Source organism: Crocodylus porosus, unplaced genomic scaffold, assembly GCF_001723895.1.
Source record: "Crocodylus porosus isolate Cpor-Errol unplaced genomic scaffold, CroPor_comp1, whole genome shotgun sequence".
Classification (NCBI taxonomy): domain Eukaryota; kingdom Metazoa; phylum Chordata; order Crocodylia; family Crocodylidae; genus Crocodylus; species Crocodylus porosus.
In genome coordinates, this window is record NW_017728907.1 from 51,013,470 (window position 1) to 51,029,989 (window position 16,520).

The following is a 16,520-nucleotide window of genomic DNA, read 5'->3' on the forward strand; positions in this document are numbered from 1 at the left end:
GGGGTGGAGATCGTCCGGACCAGCTGATTTGAATACATCCAGTTCCTCCAGAAGTTCCCTGACTAGATCCTCCCTGGCCCTTGGCCTATGTGCACCTCCCCTGGGGCCTGAGGGGGGCTTGGTGGGGGGGTTGATCTGGTCCCTGCTAAGGAAAATGGAGGCAAAGAAGTCGTTAAATAGGTTAGCTTTGTTGTCTGGTGTGACAACCAAATTTCCTAGCGTGTCTTGCAGGGGCTGCACGTTGCCCAGTACCTTCTTTTTGCCCCCTATGTATTTAAAAAAGGACTTCTTGTTGTCCTTGATCCGGGAAGCTAGTCCCAGTCCCATCTCTGCCTTGGCCTTATCTGACCGCCCCCCTGCAACTCTGATCAACCGCAGTATAGTCCTCCCTGGGGATGGCCCCTCCCTGCCATTGGGTGTGTGCCTCCCTCTTAGCTTGAAGACATTCCCAGATGCTTTTGGTGAGCCATGGGGGCTTTTGTGCCCTCCTGCTCCTTTTGACCCGTGTTGGGATTAATTCCCTTTGGGCTTGGAGGATCGTCACCTTAAGGAGCAACCACTCTTCTTGGACACCTGGCTCCCCTCCCCTCCGGGACCTCAGTGCTTCCCCGACTAGTCTCTGTAAGGGAGAGAAGGAGTTGGCAGGCTCAGCCCTGCTAACCAGCCGCTGTAAGGGAGAGAAGAAGTCAGCGGGCTCCGTGGCTCCACGCCCCTGCAGAGCCCCGCTAATCAGCTGCCTGCCGGCTTCAGTTGCGGGGCGGGAACTTACCTTCCCCAGGTGTGTGGGGAGAGGAGAAGCTGGTACCCACGAGGCTGACATAAAAGAGAGGCCGGGGACAGCCAGAGGAAGGAAGGCGGAACCGGAAGCAGGCAGAGGGGAGCTTGAAGTCCGGCAGAGCTCGTGGCAGCGGATGCGAGCGGCCCTCCAGCACAGCAGGAGACTTTGGGGAAAGGGAAAGCCCTAGTGGGGCTTATGAGCCCAGGCAGCCAGCCCTGCGGGGCAGCAGACTGTTGTTTTGACTGGCCGGGAACGGCCGGGACTTGGCAGGACACCGAGGAGTCCCCTAACTGGACAACATGCACCGGAACACTGGAACCAACTCTAATATCATCAAAGTCATGGCAGGCGAGGCAAGCGCGTGTAAACGCCCAACACATGGTGAGCGGACCCTTGGTGACCAGTAGGCGACCCCGCTGTGGGGAGGTGGTAGAGGCTGAACCTCTTCCCCGACACTCTCCTTAGCTCACTGAAATCCGCCCTCCTGAAATCTAGGGCTGCTGCCTTGCTGCAGGCCTTTGCCACCTTGCGCTGGATGGTGAATTCCAGCAGACGATGATCGCTGTCGCCCAGGTGGTCGAGCACCCACAGCCCCCGCACCAGGTTGTCACCCGTGGCCAGCACCAGGTCCAACAAGGCGTCTCCCCTGGTAGGGCTGTGCACCTCCTGGGTTAGATGGAGGCCCTGCTTTTGGGCTAGGAACCTATGTGAGCGGTCAGACCTGGCTGACTGCTCTTCCCAGCAGATGTCTGGAAAGTTCAGGTCACCCATGACGACCACATCTTTCTTTTGTTAATTCTTCATTTCCTATTTGATTTTATTTGTGAATGGCTTTAGAGCTAGTGACAACCGCCAGGCTGCCAGCTCTGAGGCAAAAGACCCTTTACTATTCTCACAGCTTTATCACGAGTCCCCTGGTATCAGGTTGGTTTTTAATTTCAAGCTCCAGCTGCTGGAGTCAGGGGACTGAATGAGAGTTTCAGGGGGGGGTTAATATCAACAAGTCAATAGAAACCATCTTGCATTTGTGATTGCAGACAAGAAACCTAAAAATGTGAGGCACATGTGCCCTGATGCAAGGCAAATATACTAGGAAGGCTTAGGTAGCAGAGGGCAAATTAAAAAAACACCCCAACATCTATTATTAAGAAAAACTAAATAAAATCCTCAGAATTTCTAAAATAATGTAATGATTCTTGGGGCTTAAGTTGTTCATGGAGACTGTTTGAGGCTGGTGATACTTTTATACAAAGAACTGTTACAGCCTGAAGAATAGAAACCCATCCTTACCCACAAACCCTGCTCTAATCCTGACCGGGAAGAACCCCATATTGGGGTGCAGGAATGCGTGTAGTCTCCACAAGCCATATCAGTTTAAGCTAACTATGGTGGCACTGTATTTTTCATGAGGCCAATCTGATCCAGACTGAGGCTATCAATCCCATTTTGCAAAACCTATCAACATCTTTATTTAAGATAAATGTACATTTCTTTTATTAAAAATAGTATGTGTACATTAATAATAAAGGCTATATACCCCCCTCCTAAAACAATCTATCAGCTTTTGAACAGGCAGCCTGATCTTGGGGCCAGAGAGAGGATTTCAGGAATCCAATTTCTTCAGTAAAGCTGTTTCAGTTTCTTCATTTAATGTCTTTAGAGGCGAATTGATCCTACATGGTAATTTTAGTGTTGTACTACATGTCACAGAGGAGATATTTTATGTGAAATTAAATTAGCATTTGTCTATATTTCACCATGCAACCAAGCTGGCTCATGTGTCATTGATAGCAGTAAAACAAATATGTGTGTGTGTACTTTTGCAGGGATGATGAATGTTACTGTATAACCATTTAAGGGCAGACATCCATAATGAAACATACTAGTCAGCAAACATGCTTAGTACTTACCACGCTGAGTTCTAGCAATTCTCTGCAAAAGTAGTCCATGTTCCTCCGTTGTAGGTTGTCAAGATAGTGTTGAAGCCGAGTGTACGTGTAGGGATAGCAGTAGGCAAATTGGTAAATGTCATCCTCTCGGTCAAAGCAAAAAGCAAATGACATGACATAGTTTTTCCTGTGGTCTGGACAGCGATAATAATATACATTTTTAGGTGGCAGCCTTTGCCTAAAAAAAACAAAATACACATACACAAAGGCATGAGAAATGTCATCAGTTTAAATGCTACAGAAAGACTAACTGGAATCCAGAGTTTATCTCAAACGTATTATGGAAACCAACTAAACATCCCATTGCAGAACTGGCCAGTCAACCTCTTCATATACATCCATTCTGGCTATATATGAAAAAAGTCTGGGTACCAAGGCTTTAGGTAGGTTTGTTGACCATTGCTGTGGTTAGAGTTTACATAGATATACCCAGACTTGCTTTATACTGGCTTGTTCGGACAGGGCTACTAGCACAGCCTGGTACCGGCGTAGCATGGTAGGTAGCTTAAAGACTCTATGTAAGTCGCACCTTTGCCTCCAGGATCGGTTTAGCCTTTCACGTCTAAGGGCTGGGGGTAAAGCATAGTTCATAAAACAGGTTCTGGGCAAGACTGACGCTGAACTTTGGGACATTTCTGTATTCCAGCCAAGTTTATGGGGAAGGAGATATACAGGCACATCACACAGGAGTGCCAGGAAAAGATCAATTCTTGGGAAACACTCCATGGAGTGGAATGACCACAGCAATTCTCTCTCCTAAGGCAACCAACTGACCCCTGATTATAAAAGTAAGGGAGAAAAGGGGAGTTTGGCCAGTTTCAGAGCGAATGACTGTAGCCCTAGACACCACGTATATTAAAATGCAAATACAGTATAATAAATAACTATAGTTGAGAAACTTCCACTGTGGTTATCAGTATTGCATGTGCTAAGAGGGTAATAAATGCCAATATTTAGCCCTGCCAGATCTCTCTCATGCACCCAGTTTCAACGATTCTCTTATTTCTCAATAGACATGTGAGATATTTTGCAGATATGAACCCAATTTGTGTTCCATAGACTGATGCTGTTCAGTCTCTCTATACACGCCCTCTCTTTGCTTTGGAAAACAGGTTCTCTACCTTTATCTAGATAGGCAGATTCTCGAGTCATACCATGTTCTTGCAGTTTAATGCTACTAATTTACCAGCCATGTTTGGCAACACACCACTATAGTCCTGCAGACTCCAACTAATTCAATTATACAATATTATAAACAGTTCTCATCTAATGATTGTAGCAGATCTCAGCTAAACTAAGATTACTGGGAGGGAAAACATAATGAGATTTATAGACATAGCAATAGTAACGAGTCTTTTTTTTTTCTGTAAGACTTCTGGAGTACAGCAGAGCATCAGTTTTGGCCTTTCATTGTTAATATGAAGTAGAGAACAAAACCCTCTCATTATGCAAAGGGATGTGTTTGCCAATTAACAGTAGTTAAGGAGTATGATCAGTAAGACTTGGGAGTCGCAGTGAGAAACAGAAAGGAACTGAAATGTTCTTGGAAAAGTACAAAAAAGAGTCAGTGATGCAGTTAATTAGAGTTGAAATAAGAATTATTTGCCCCTTTTTATTGCCCTGATTCTTGAACACTCCAGGTGTCAAGAGCTTACTTCAGTATTTGTGGGTTTAGTAAGACTTTTCTTACCGTGGAGATCTGGTGCTAACCGAGTGGAAATAATTTCTGAGGCCACAAATGTGAAGGATGGAAAAAAAATACTTTTCAATTTTTTGAAAGTAGAGTGGGGAAAAGAACTGCTACCAGCCGTCTGCATAACGTACCCAAACCTAATAGGTTCCTCAAGTATCTGAACATATTTCTATCATTCACCCTTACTCTGGAGTGCGATAGGACATCCCTCATTTGATCTCAAATCAAGCAGATGATATGGCAGTGGGTAAATGTATTCTAGCTCTCTGTTCTCAAACTGTAATGCAAGCTTAAATGGTGTATTGCTGAGTTGTTGAACTTTATTTGTTTCCAAATTAGCATATGGGGAAATAACAAAGGGCAGGCCTTACTTCCTGTGATAAAAAAATTACATGTAAAATGAGATGGGCAGGAAGAAATTTGGGATTCCAGAAAGGGCTGTGCTAATTGAAATTCATCTGTGGATACTTAATGTTTTGAATGACACATGGCTCTGCTTGGTTCAATAACTTTGTACTTTTAAGCAAGTTTAGGACAACTTTGGTTAATGTATTAAATGTACTTTCGATATTTCACTCCCTTTCCCCCTCATTATAGAAGCTAAGCATCTGTTTTATTATCCACTCTGACACACCGCTTTATGGCTGCATTTGGCTATTATGGCTAATCTCAATGTCTAGGACATCTGGTATTGACATTTCACTATCTGGTGTCTAACACAGCAGCAGAAACCAGCCTCGGTTCCCTGGTTTAAATCTACCCTCTCAAGGCAGAAAGCACCCAAACTCTTAATTCAAACCATATCTTCCAAAAATAATTATAATAGTACTCCTGTCAGTGCTAATCTATTCTTATCTCTCCCAGCACTTTGTCACAGCTAATCTGTTTGTGAGTCATATGGAGAAAGAGAGTTAGTGTTTAGATACCGACAACACATCTTTACACACAGGAGCCTAATCAGATTCAGATCTTATCTGGGAATTAAAAAAAAAAAGGGGGGGGGGGGGGAGAAAGAAAGAAAAGAGACGCAGCACTAGATATCACCAACTGAGCGTTTGATAACGAAGAGACATCGTTCAGTTCTTGAATTAACCTTTGTGTCCTAGACGCACTATTGTTTACTCTTCCTCCTTTTTTGTTCGATGCCTTCTGGAAAAGGACACCCACACACTGTGGCAGCAGCTGCTCCTATTAATTTAAAGCTATTACAAAAATTAAAATTAAACCCAATTACTTTGGCTGGTTTATAGCCGGAGAACGGCTTAGTCTGATTGTTCCCTCTGGTTATGGACAAAAACAATATTCCTACCTACAGCCAGCTGCCAGCAGAATACTAATGCATCCCGGGCCTGCCAGGACGTATTCGGAATGCAGAATTTAACTGCATTTCTGAGTAGAGAAAAATATCTTATCAAGGATCTGCAGAAATGCACCAAGTTCTTAGACTGTAGGTCACGAAGCAGTTGGTTCCTGGTGAGAGCCAGGGAAGGAAACCGACAGAGGAAGCGTAAGGCTCGTATTTGTCATTTTGCATTTCCAGGCATTAAACGCTCGCAAACGTGCCCTGTTAATTGATACACCAGCGCCCGCATGGCATGGCTACGGAGGAGCTAGTTAAAGGAAAACCCTCACGAATCTGGAAAGCGTCTTTTGAGCTACTCGTTCTCAGTTTGTTTTTACAAGTGAATTACGCAGACACTGTTGAATATTATGCACTCATTTGGGGTGGGGGGTTGGGTGAGGGGGAGGAACAACCCACCTTGGCTGCCTAGTTTGCGAGGACCAATGCCAAAACCCATTAAGAGTGGGTAGCGCTGGAGGCATAGTGAGCTTCTGCAGTGCCTTGGGAAGAGTGCTGCTTGCTGGGGAGCAAGAAGGGAAACTCCCCCAAGGAGCAGGGAAAACTGGGAAAAAATACCCCGTCCCACTGAGAGGCTTTGCTATGGCAGATACAGCCCCAGGCTGCCCAGCCGTTGAAGCCAGGCATCCCTTTGCCCCACAGTGACTGGGAGGAAGGGGTTGAGTTGAATGGCACCCCTTCCCAGGATCTTTGCCATGGGAGGAGTAGTTCTGTGTCCAGTAGGGCAAACAGGGCACCAAGGACAATGCCCAGGGAGCCCGTGCCAGAGGGCTCGGGGGGCCATTCTGCAGCAAGGCCCACTGCATCCCCATATACTATGAAACACAGGGCTGCCTGGCTTCAAAGGCTGGGTGGCATGGGGCTGCACCTCCTGGAAGAAATGCTCCCAAGGTTGTGCGGGGGAGAGTCTGGCATCCCCCTTAAGTCGGCACCTTGGGCAAGTGCCCCACTCACCCTGCACAAGGAAAGAGCTTTCCAGTACTCCAGGGAAAAGACATCACATGGCCACAGAGGGTTTTTCCCAAGCCAGAGCCAAGAAAATGTGTGCTTACACTGCCTTAGTATCATGCCAGGAAGCATCTGGGCACCTGCTACCTCCCCAAACGAAAGGACAACTCGCTCCTCAGTGTGGCACCAGGCACCATTTGCATAAGCTCTTTCTCTTGCAAAGTGTATTCGCCACCTAGCAAAGCTTCATCTCTAACCCCTGCATGGGTTTGGTACCTGGAGCAGCAAAGAGTATGTGTGTGTCCATTAGACGCATGGACTAGGGACAGACATTATACATAAACCGGTTTAAACCTGTAACAGAACATAAATTGGGTGCCTCTAAAACCACTTCAAAATGGCTGAAACTGGTTTGAGATAAACCTGGCTGAATGCAGTATCGGACTCAACTGATTTGGGTCAATCCGGTTTATGCAATGTCTGTCCCAGACCATGGTGATCCAGAACACAGGTACGAGCACTGCACAGTACAGTGCAGGGAGATCTTTCACAACTACCTAGAGCAGTCATGTTCAACCTGTGGTCTGCAGGCCCCTGGGGGCCCATAGGCTATGTCTAAGGGATCTGCAAAAGATGACTATGATCAATCAAAAGCATGTGAATTCCACACTTACAATTCAAAAAAGTCTGCATCTCCATTCAAAATTTCCAAAGGGGTCCATACCTCCATTCAAATTTTTAAGGAAAAAAAGGTAGAAAACCACTGATCTAGAGCATATGGACTCTTAGGGGAAACTCTTGTTTAAGTCATTGTTAAAACTATTTTTTATGGCCAGGGTTTCACCTCCGAGTTCCTATGATAAGCATCTACATTTCCTAGGCAAACTTAAAAATCCATCCGACATACACAATGCACTTCCACTTGAACCTAAAACGTAACTTTGTCATTGGCCCTGTCTTGTCTCTAGTGGCTTTGTTTACCCTTAAATATTTTGGCCATCAGGGCTTTGGGGAATAAGCCTTTGGGGGAAGGAAGATACTCGCTCTTTGTTCTGGGTTTGTGTTTGTGCAGGACATACCGCACCTGGATCAACAACTACAGATCCTAGGTTCTACCGTGTATACGTTATCAGGAAATAAGAGTTTTAGAGGCTTTCCTAACACCCAACCAAATCTGGAATCTCTTCCCCAGGCAATAGACCCAATGACTTTAAGCGCCCAAACATTGTCAGCAGTCCCTCTATACAAGGATGCTCATCTTCCAGCAAGTAGGGAAGTCGTCAGTGGCTTCACAGATGACCAAGGAGGCTGATCTGAGAGTTGTATGTTCAACTGCAGATGTGGCAAATAGTTCCATAAAGAAGGAATGATGTCGGGCACAGGTCTTTCCATTTGCCTCTCTCACCTATCTGCCTCTACATGGAAGCAGGTTTGCTCAAAATGGTCAATGCCTTGTATTTCACAGCGCCACTGGGGATGCTCAGGTCTCCTAGATACTGATATTAATATCACGGGTCTTCAGATTGGCCTTTAAGGTGTCCTTGAATCTCTTCTTTTGCCCACCTCTGGAGCACTGACCATCGGTGAGTTGGGAATATAGGACCGGAGTATTGGAAGCTAAACATTGTTAACATGAAACTTGCATAAAATTTATTTAATCCCCGGTATGATCAAGACCGGGTCAAGGATAGCATAGTCAGTAAACTTCAAGGTAAAAAAAACCAAACAAACCAAAGAATTGTTAGAGGAAAAACAAAAAGTTACAGGGATCAGTGACTGAATAAAAAACTGGCTTACAAAAAGGGAATAAGTAAATGCGACTCCAAGGCAGTGCCAGCAGTGATGGCACACTGGGGTAGGGGTTCTCAACTATCATCAGTTTGCAGAGGTAGAGTGTGCAGCAAATTAGCAAACTTTAGAGGTTTTCTTAAGGACCTGCTTGAGATGGCCTGGAACCAAAACCTCAGAGCCTAAAATCCCAAAGCTTTAATGGGGTTGAATCCTGTGCTGGGCTTGTATTTAAAAAATTTGCAAACAACCTCAAGCTTTCTAATGGCCTGTCCCAAAGCCCCACATCTGGACACTTCTGCCCCTCTAAGGGTTCAAAGCCAGATCTTTCAGCTTGACATATTAACTACAGGAATCCAGTCACCTTAGGAGAAAATATAAGCAAGTTATTCATGCACTAAACCCCACTCCTTTTCTCCTCTTTTCCATCAGGGCTCTTGCTGTTTATTTTTCCTTTTAGCCTGAGTCATTATTTTTCTTTTCACTTATTACTGACAACATGTAGAGCTGACCATCGTGATGATCCCAAGCTTACTGGTGGCAACATGGGTTCCTGGGGATTTTGCTGCTCCGAACGTCATACTCGATTCACAGAGCATGGAGTGATAGTGGGTATTGCAGGTGGGAAGAGGCGTCCTTCACAGAAAGCAAAGTGTTTGTTGGCACAGCTGACTCGGGCAGTTTCAGGCACTGAGCAATAATAGTCTTGCTTTTGCTCTTGCTAGTATTAATTAGAAAGGTCTCTGAATATATTTCTTTTCTTAAGCAACCCAACTGTGCAACTCAGCTTTCTGTTTCTTCAAGTATCCGGTTTCTTCTCCTTGAGTATAAAAATCAAAGCAACATGTGCATCGCTGGCTTTCGTAAAATTTAGAAATCTGCAGTTTGAGTGTGTTACAAAGCATGCAGCTCTCAGGGGTTAATGTTAAGTGAAATAATTACATGAACTCAATGACGATTGCTTGGTACCACAGAAACAATTAACTGAACTTTGCAAAGATTGCTCGCTAGCTGTCTGCATTCTTTACAACTTAAAGAAAAGGAGGAGTTTTTAGAAGCATTAACATTTTGGAGGATTTCTTTGTTTAAGTGATGAATCTGGGGAAAGTGTAAGTACTTCACTGGTATCATAAAACCTTATGGCAGGGCAGGTTTCTTAGAAGGTCTGATCCTACTCCGTTTCTGTAACTGGGAAAAAAATACATTTCATAGCAGTTATGACAGTAGAGAAGGCTGGGAAAACCCTCTAAGAGTAAGTTCATGCTGTTCAAAAGTGTAGGGTCAGCTAAATCATACCCCAAAATGCTGCTTGCAAGGAATTATCTGGTTTCACTTCAAACACACACCTAGGGCATATTTTATAGGAATATGTTAGGAAGCCCCTTTAGACAAAAATAAATTGCTCCTTCAACAAATGTAGAGGTCTAAAATGGGGACATTCGGCAGCGGAGGGAAACAATGAATAGAAAATAACAACAGGGGATGTCTTTTCTTCTGTGCTTGCACAGCACCTAGGACAACGAGCATCTTCTTCGTTACCAGGGCTTCTGGGTAGCATGGCAATACAAATAATAGCAGTTACCATGAAAGTATCCTAACTAGCACCAGTTATTAGGAAATAATGGCAGTCATCACCAGTAAAAGCGATGGGAAATGTTAAGGCCAATGCATGCTATGAAGGAAGGGTATCAAAGCACATTTTTTGTTAAGGGCAAGAAAGGTCCAGCCCCCATGATACACAGCATTGGATTACCTGCTACCCGATAATGCTGGCAGCAAAGAGAGAAGAGAAAACATGAAGTAAAACGTTCGCCCAGGTATTTGGTGCTTAGTGGTATTCTTAACCCCTTTCATTGCCCTGCTTGTGCCACTCACCAGGATAAACTTATCCTAACATAAGAAAAAAGCAACTACATGTACTTTTTGGCAAAAAAAGAGAAAAAATCCTCACATGACCTTTATCAACAGCTGCATCAGACTCATTTGGGTGAAGAAAAGAGTAATGGACTGCTCCTTGGTTCACCTGTATCACACAGCTCTCTGCGTATCGCGTGCAGAGGTCTGAATAGGTGCAAGCTATTTGCAAAGGTGAAACACGCCTTCTGCAGTGTTTGCACAGGCTCACACTAACTGCACTGGCTTCAGTGTCACGGGACTGAGAGACACGGGCCAGAAAGCAAATAGTCCATTTGTGCTGACCTTCCCCTTACTGGAGTTACTGGGAGCAATCAGGAGACCTTCTGCCCCTACTCACCCTCCATGGTGAGATGGAGTTTGGCGAGAACTGGCAATGATGATTTATCGGGTTGCTTTACATCCTATAAACCCCAGCATAGTTTGGAGCCTGTTTTCTCTTTTTTTCATAGCTTTAGTACTGATCCTAAGTCTACATGTGACAGATGGGCCCCAGGCTTGCTACAGCATCCCCGTCTCACAAAGACTCAACAGCATATACCTCCAGGGACTTGTCCGATGCTTAAACGCGTCCTGAACATTTCTTCCCAGCAGCAAGCGCAAGGGGCCTTTTTAGCAGACAAGCAGCAGATTTACCTTATTTCCCCTCCCTTGAATGCTTCCTGCCCCAGCAATCAAAGCTATATTCCCTCCTTCATCTTCTCTTTATTCTGGCCACTCACTTAAGCTACACTGTGGTGGCTTTCCTCTGGGGCAGTAAGCCTCCAGTACCATAATTATGCTGGTAATTGAGCGTGCCGACCATTTATTCCTGGGTTTGTGATACTCCCTGGTACATGCAAGGGAAGGGGGTCTGGGCTGGGGCTAGTATACGCTTTCCAGACAAATGCTACATGGTTCTAGGATCTGGAAATCCCGAACACCCTCTCAAAGTTCAGGAGTAGGTACGTGGGGCGTCACAGCCATTCACCTCCCCCGTCCTATATTGAGGAAATTCAATAGAGGGGAGCCAAAGGAGGGTTTTGCGGCACAGAAGCATAGCAGCATGGGTGGGGACGAAATCCTCTGTCTGGATGCAGCCCTGCAACACTTCTGAAGATTTTGATACTAGGAAGATATAAATAAACTAGAAGCAATTCAGAGAGCAGCAATCTAAATGGTGGGGGGCAGTAGAAAGACTGATTTGTGAAAATATCAGAAAGAACTAAATGTGGCACGAGCAGGGTCTGCCACAAATATCCCGAGACTAGAAGAGGCCAGGCACCTGAAACCCACACGGCATTGCTTTCTTCCCATGCTCTCTCTTCGTATCCACCTGTTGACCCATTAGAAATTCAAGCGATACCCGTGTACCCTGTTGTAAAAGCACTGGCTTCCACTGATAACTGCCCGGAGATTATGGCTAGAAGACAGATGGAGGATACCAGCACAAAGGAAGGAGAAAGCATCCAACCTGAAGAAAAGGTGGGTTAGTAATTGGACCTGAGGGGACTGGAGGCAGACAGGTGGAAAATGAAGACGGGAGCGGGGGAGTGGGAACAGGAGACGAAGAGAAGCAAACAAGAGCGCTCTGGTTCAGCGTGCGGTGGAACGGGGAGCAGTCCAGCCAGGAAGGGAATAAAATTAATGGCTCAGTAGGCCTTTCTCCCCTCTGACTCTTAAACCGGAACTGGAGAAAATCCAGAAATATCTGGATTCATATACGGGATGGGAGAGAAAGTAATTAAGATTGACATAAGTTCTGAGAAAAGAGGCACACACCAGGGAACAGGTTGCTATGCAAGGCATTCCTATTCGGACCCAGGATGCACTTTCTAATTAACTTTCACTGGAACATCCAACTCCGCGAACACACAAGATACTTCACTAATGGCTTACCATTATCTTGGTATTATTTTATACTCCGAGCCCCTCCCCTCTACCCACACGGTTTCCTCCATGAATCCCTCTCCAGCCCTAGAATCACCTGATCATCCTACCAACAGAGGAAGGATGATTAAGCCTCTGTATTGGCTGGAGGATGCCTTAATGTGGTGATTTGAAGTGTAAAGAGTGCCCCTGCCCCTGCAAGGTTTCAAGTTCACACTGGCCAGGGAGCAAGAGCCCAACCTCAGTCCAAAGCCCCGTTCCCTGTACTGCACTGCCCGTAGACCACTGGGTCAGCTCTAATAGTCTCTTAGTCTCAATTACCTAATTAGCCTTTTCTTCACTTTCCCCTTCTCCCTTCCCCATCTGTTCATCTATTCCCTCTCCCCATTCTTCTGCGAGAATAATTTTTAAAATCCATGTGAACTGCATTTAGGTTATTCTCAGGTGACTTCCCCTTCATGCAAGGATAACTCATCAGTCTCAGAAGAGCTCAGAGCTGCAGCACAATTTAGGTAGTGCCTGAATGCTAAACTCGCGTTCAAACACCGATGATTTCACACACACCAAAATACTTGTAGAGTGGGGATTTCTAACTTGTTGTGCAACTTGGATACGTGATCCAGCTAGCTATTGGTTAGACTTGGCTCTGAGGTTGTCTTTTTTTTAAACGGTTGTAGTTTGTGGCCTTGGAAAGACAACTGGACCATCTATCCTGCTACCTTCCCTAGTCCACCCTTTAACCCAAACCCACCAACCATCCACAGTACAAACTCCTTTAGCTCCCACCCATCAGTAGTCCAGCCTGCCCTCAGAAGCCCTCCTAAGCCAGAGGGCCTGAGACTGAGCCTCCCCACTTCTTCCCCACCTTCCTCCCCACCCCGCCACCGCACACGCAAGCACTGCACAGCACAGGGCAGGAAGCCGTGGCTTTACTGCTCATAATTAGTCAAGCACGGGAGAGAAAATAAGCGGGTCCCTGAATGGCTGTGAGTTTCCTGTGTCTGATCTTCTAGCAATCAGTCTCCCCACTTTTTGGCTCCCCCAGGTTTTCTGCATGCTAATCTAGCAAGGTAATACAGATGGAGAGCAGTGGCTCACGTGGCTGTTGAATGAGGGCCTTCAGCTCACTCCAAAATAACAGATGTAGGCGTAAACCACTTATACCCCAGACTGCAAAGACTGGCCTTAACTGTGTTTATTCCCAAAAAGTTTGGATATTTTTGAAAGAAGACATATAAGTATTGTAGCAATAAAGGAACATAGGACTGGGTACAATGGAGAGGCCTGGGTAATGCAGCACTGACCGCACGTAGCACCAGGCACCCCAGAAGGAGAGACGGGACCCTTCGGTCAGCAGATGGGTGAAGCTAGTCCCCTGCGTTAGGTCCTGCCCTGATCTCTCAAGGTTAGTGATAGTCTTACACCCTGAAGCCTGGCGTTCAAGCCTTTGGGAAGGCTTGCTGTTCTCATCCATTATTCTTCCCCTTCCTAACATCTTGTTAAGCTTAACCGGCTGCAACATTACACCTGAATTGCGCATTTAAAAAGCAGTTACACATTAAAAACAGTGTTTGTTACTTTGCACGCATCAGTGCTGAGCTCAATTTACCTTGATGCTGCCCCTTCACGCAGGGCTGGTTCTGAAATACCGAAATAAGTTTGTCTCATTTGCAAATCTCTCCCCCTTGCTCCTCCCTTCACTCTCTAGATCACTTCATTGATACATTAAGCACATGACCTTGAGGCACCCAGCTGTTAGCCTTCTGCCATGATGAAAATTGACCATTTAATCCTCCTGTTTTGGAGGGGAGGGGGGCGGGGGGGTTGGTTTTGCCTCCTGACTAGTTTTGGCCTGTGACAATACTTTGTCACCTGCTGACTGCTCAGCTTCCTTAGTGGCCACTTACCAGGGCTTTGTCAAAGGCCTTTATAAAGTCTAAATCCATCAAGTCAGGCAGTTCTCCTTTATCCGTTACCTTATTGATGCATTTAAAGTATTCTAAGAGTTGATTAAATGTGATTTTCCTTTGCAGAAGCCATGCTCAAAAGAGCCTATCCTACCATGATCTCTCAGGTGGGTTTTTTTTCTTCTAAATTTCTGTTTAAGCCAATTTGCAATGCAGTGTTTACAGGTCTGTATTTCTCTGGCCATCATTATAGCCTTTAAAAAAATATGGGCTCAACATATGATATTATCCAGCCTTCTGGATCAGTAGCTGTTTCTAGCAAAAGAGTATTTTAGAGTATCATCTAGGCCTGGTGGCTTACTGCTTTTTAACTGACCGATTTGTTCCATCATCTCTTCTGACACTTCAGTCTCTGACAGTACATTAACTTTATTACCAGAAAAAGAAAAAAATATATCTAAAGTCTTTTCTGGTGAAGTTTTGTGCACAAAAAATACATAGTCCCATATGTGCCAGAAAACTGAGTAAACACATCCTATATCTTATATAATTAAAAATCTCATTTGGTTTTATCCCTTTAGCTATTTGCTGTTCAAAATCTATTTTAGCTCTTCTAGCTTCCCTCCTGCATGCTGCCTGGTGTAATAGAAGTAGTCCTCCAAATGCTGCAGGATTTCTGCTGGTGAGCTTTTCCACTTAACTATCCTGATGTCCTCTTTGCCTTCCTACTTCCTGTTGTGTACGTGCTTTCTGAGACATCTTTGCTGTCTTGCTAATTCTCACCCACTCATCAATTCTTTTCACGCTGGGGCCTGCTTGATTAACTTTCTCATTTTATCAGTCTTTCTTTCTAAAGATCAGTGTCTTCACATTACGTTCAGCATACAGTATGTTCCCAGCACCTCCTGTTCCTGTAGTATTGATATCTTACTATTTCTTTTTATCTGTTGGACCCACCAAACATTTCTCACATACCTGAAAACACAATGGGCGCGTCCACACATGCAAGCACGTGCGATTGCAGCAGCTCAAATAGAAGTGGTGCGAATTTGAGCTGGGGCTTTTTGCTTCAGTGCATGTGCTTGGACACGTACTTTGTTGTGGAGCAAATTGTGCCACTTGGGGCAAAATAACCCTGCCTGGCGCCTCCTGGATCTGAAGCCAGGGGGAGCTAGAGCCCAGGGCCAGCACCTGCCCTGGCCCCATCAGGACAAAAAGCTGCCCTGGCAAGTAGTTCAGGGCTACTCCCTCTCAGGAGCTTCTGAGGCCCAGCCAATTGGTACCTGGGGACACTACCCCTAATGTGAGCTGGACTGCTGAAGCAGACCTGAGCATTTCCTGCACCCTCTACCCACTGCAGCAGTCTGGCAGTGGGGGCTGCTGCCTGGCTGTGACCTGCTGTGTACCTGACTGACCCGCATGAGGACTGTACAGCCAGTAGAGGCATCTGCCCATCTGGACCAGCTGCCAGTGGGCTGTGGCTGCAGAGTTGGCCTCTGTGTGGCACTACTGCCATGTATGCCCTCTGGCTGGCCACCTGGGTAGCTAATGCCCGGAACATGTTCCCATGTAGTGGCCTGCTTTGAACTGTCAAAGCATGTCCTCCTAGCCCCATTTGGCCAGAAGGTCAGCCACAGCCAGCTGGGTCCCAGGTGCCAGCTCTGAGCAGGCAGGGTTCTGCCACTGGCCTCCCTAGCAGGAATTCTGGTGTTCCTTATTGGAAAACTGAAAAATCCATGATAAAAAAAAATCCCAAAGTCACTCTGTAAAATACCCCAAAATCTACGTTCCTCCACAATTAAAACAAAAGACCACTATAAAGAGAGAGAGAGAGCATGAAACAGAGACAGCAATCAGTTGGGCAATGTTTTAAAGATATATCTACAGTGTTAAAGCAATGTGGAAGCCTACCAGTGTCTCTATCATAATAATAAACTGAACTCTAAATACGTTTCATGAATTCATGAATAAATTAATATATTTTTTGCTACCCTCCCACAGGGACCATGGCCCCCACACAGGGGTTACAGCCCCACAACAGGGCCTACAGGTCCCACACAGGGGCTGTGGTCCCACACAGGGGTTACAACACCCCAACAGGGGCCAAATGGTTCCTGCAGGGGCTACCACCCCACTCTGAAGGCCCACATGCCCCACCCCAGCTCTCCAATTGCTGCCCCACCTGGACCCATCCCACACCAGCTGCTGCCCATCCCCCCCAATGACTGGTAAGTGCTGGGTGGGGTTGTTGGTTTTCTAACTGTGGGAATGCTGGGGTGGGGGGCAGGGATTGGGGGCTTCAAGTGGGATGGAG

General features: G+C 45.8%; 1 protein-coding gene across 1 annotated transcript in view; it reads right to left on the reverse strand.

The window, feature by feature from the left end:
• Positions 1-16,520, reverse strand: part of AGBL4 (ATP/GTP binding protein like 4) — a 1,420,095-nt gene that overhangs the window by 834,284 nt on the left and 569,291 nt on the right. Inside the window, exon 5 of the mRNA XM_019530625.1 lies at positions 2,689-2,905. Coding sequence (XP_019386170.1) covers positions 2,689-2,905 — 217 coding nt within the window. The remainder of the gene's footprint in view (positions 1-2,688; positions 2,906-16,520) is intronic.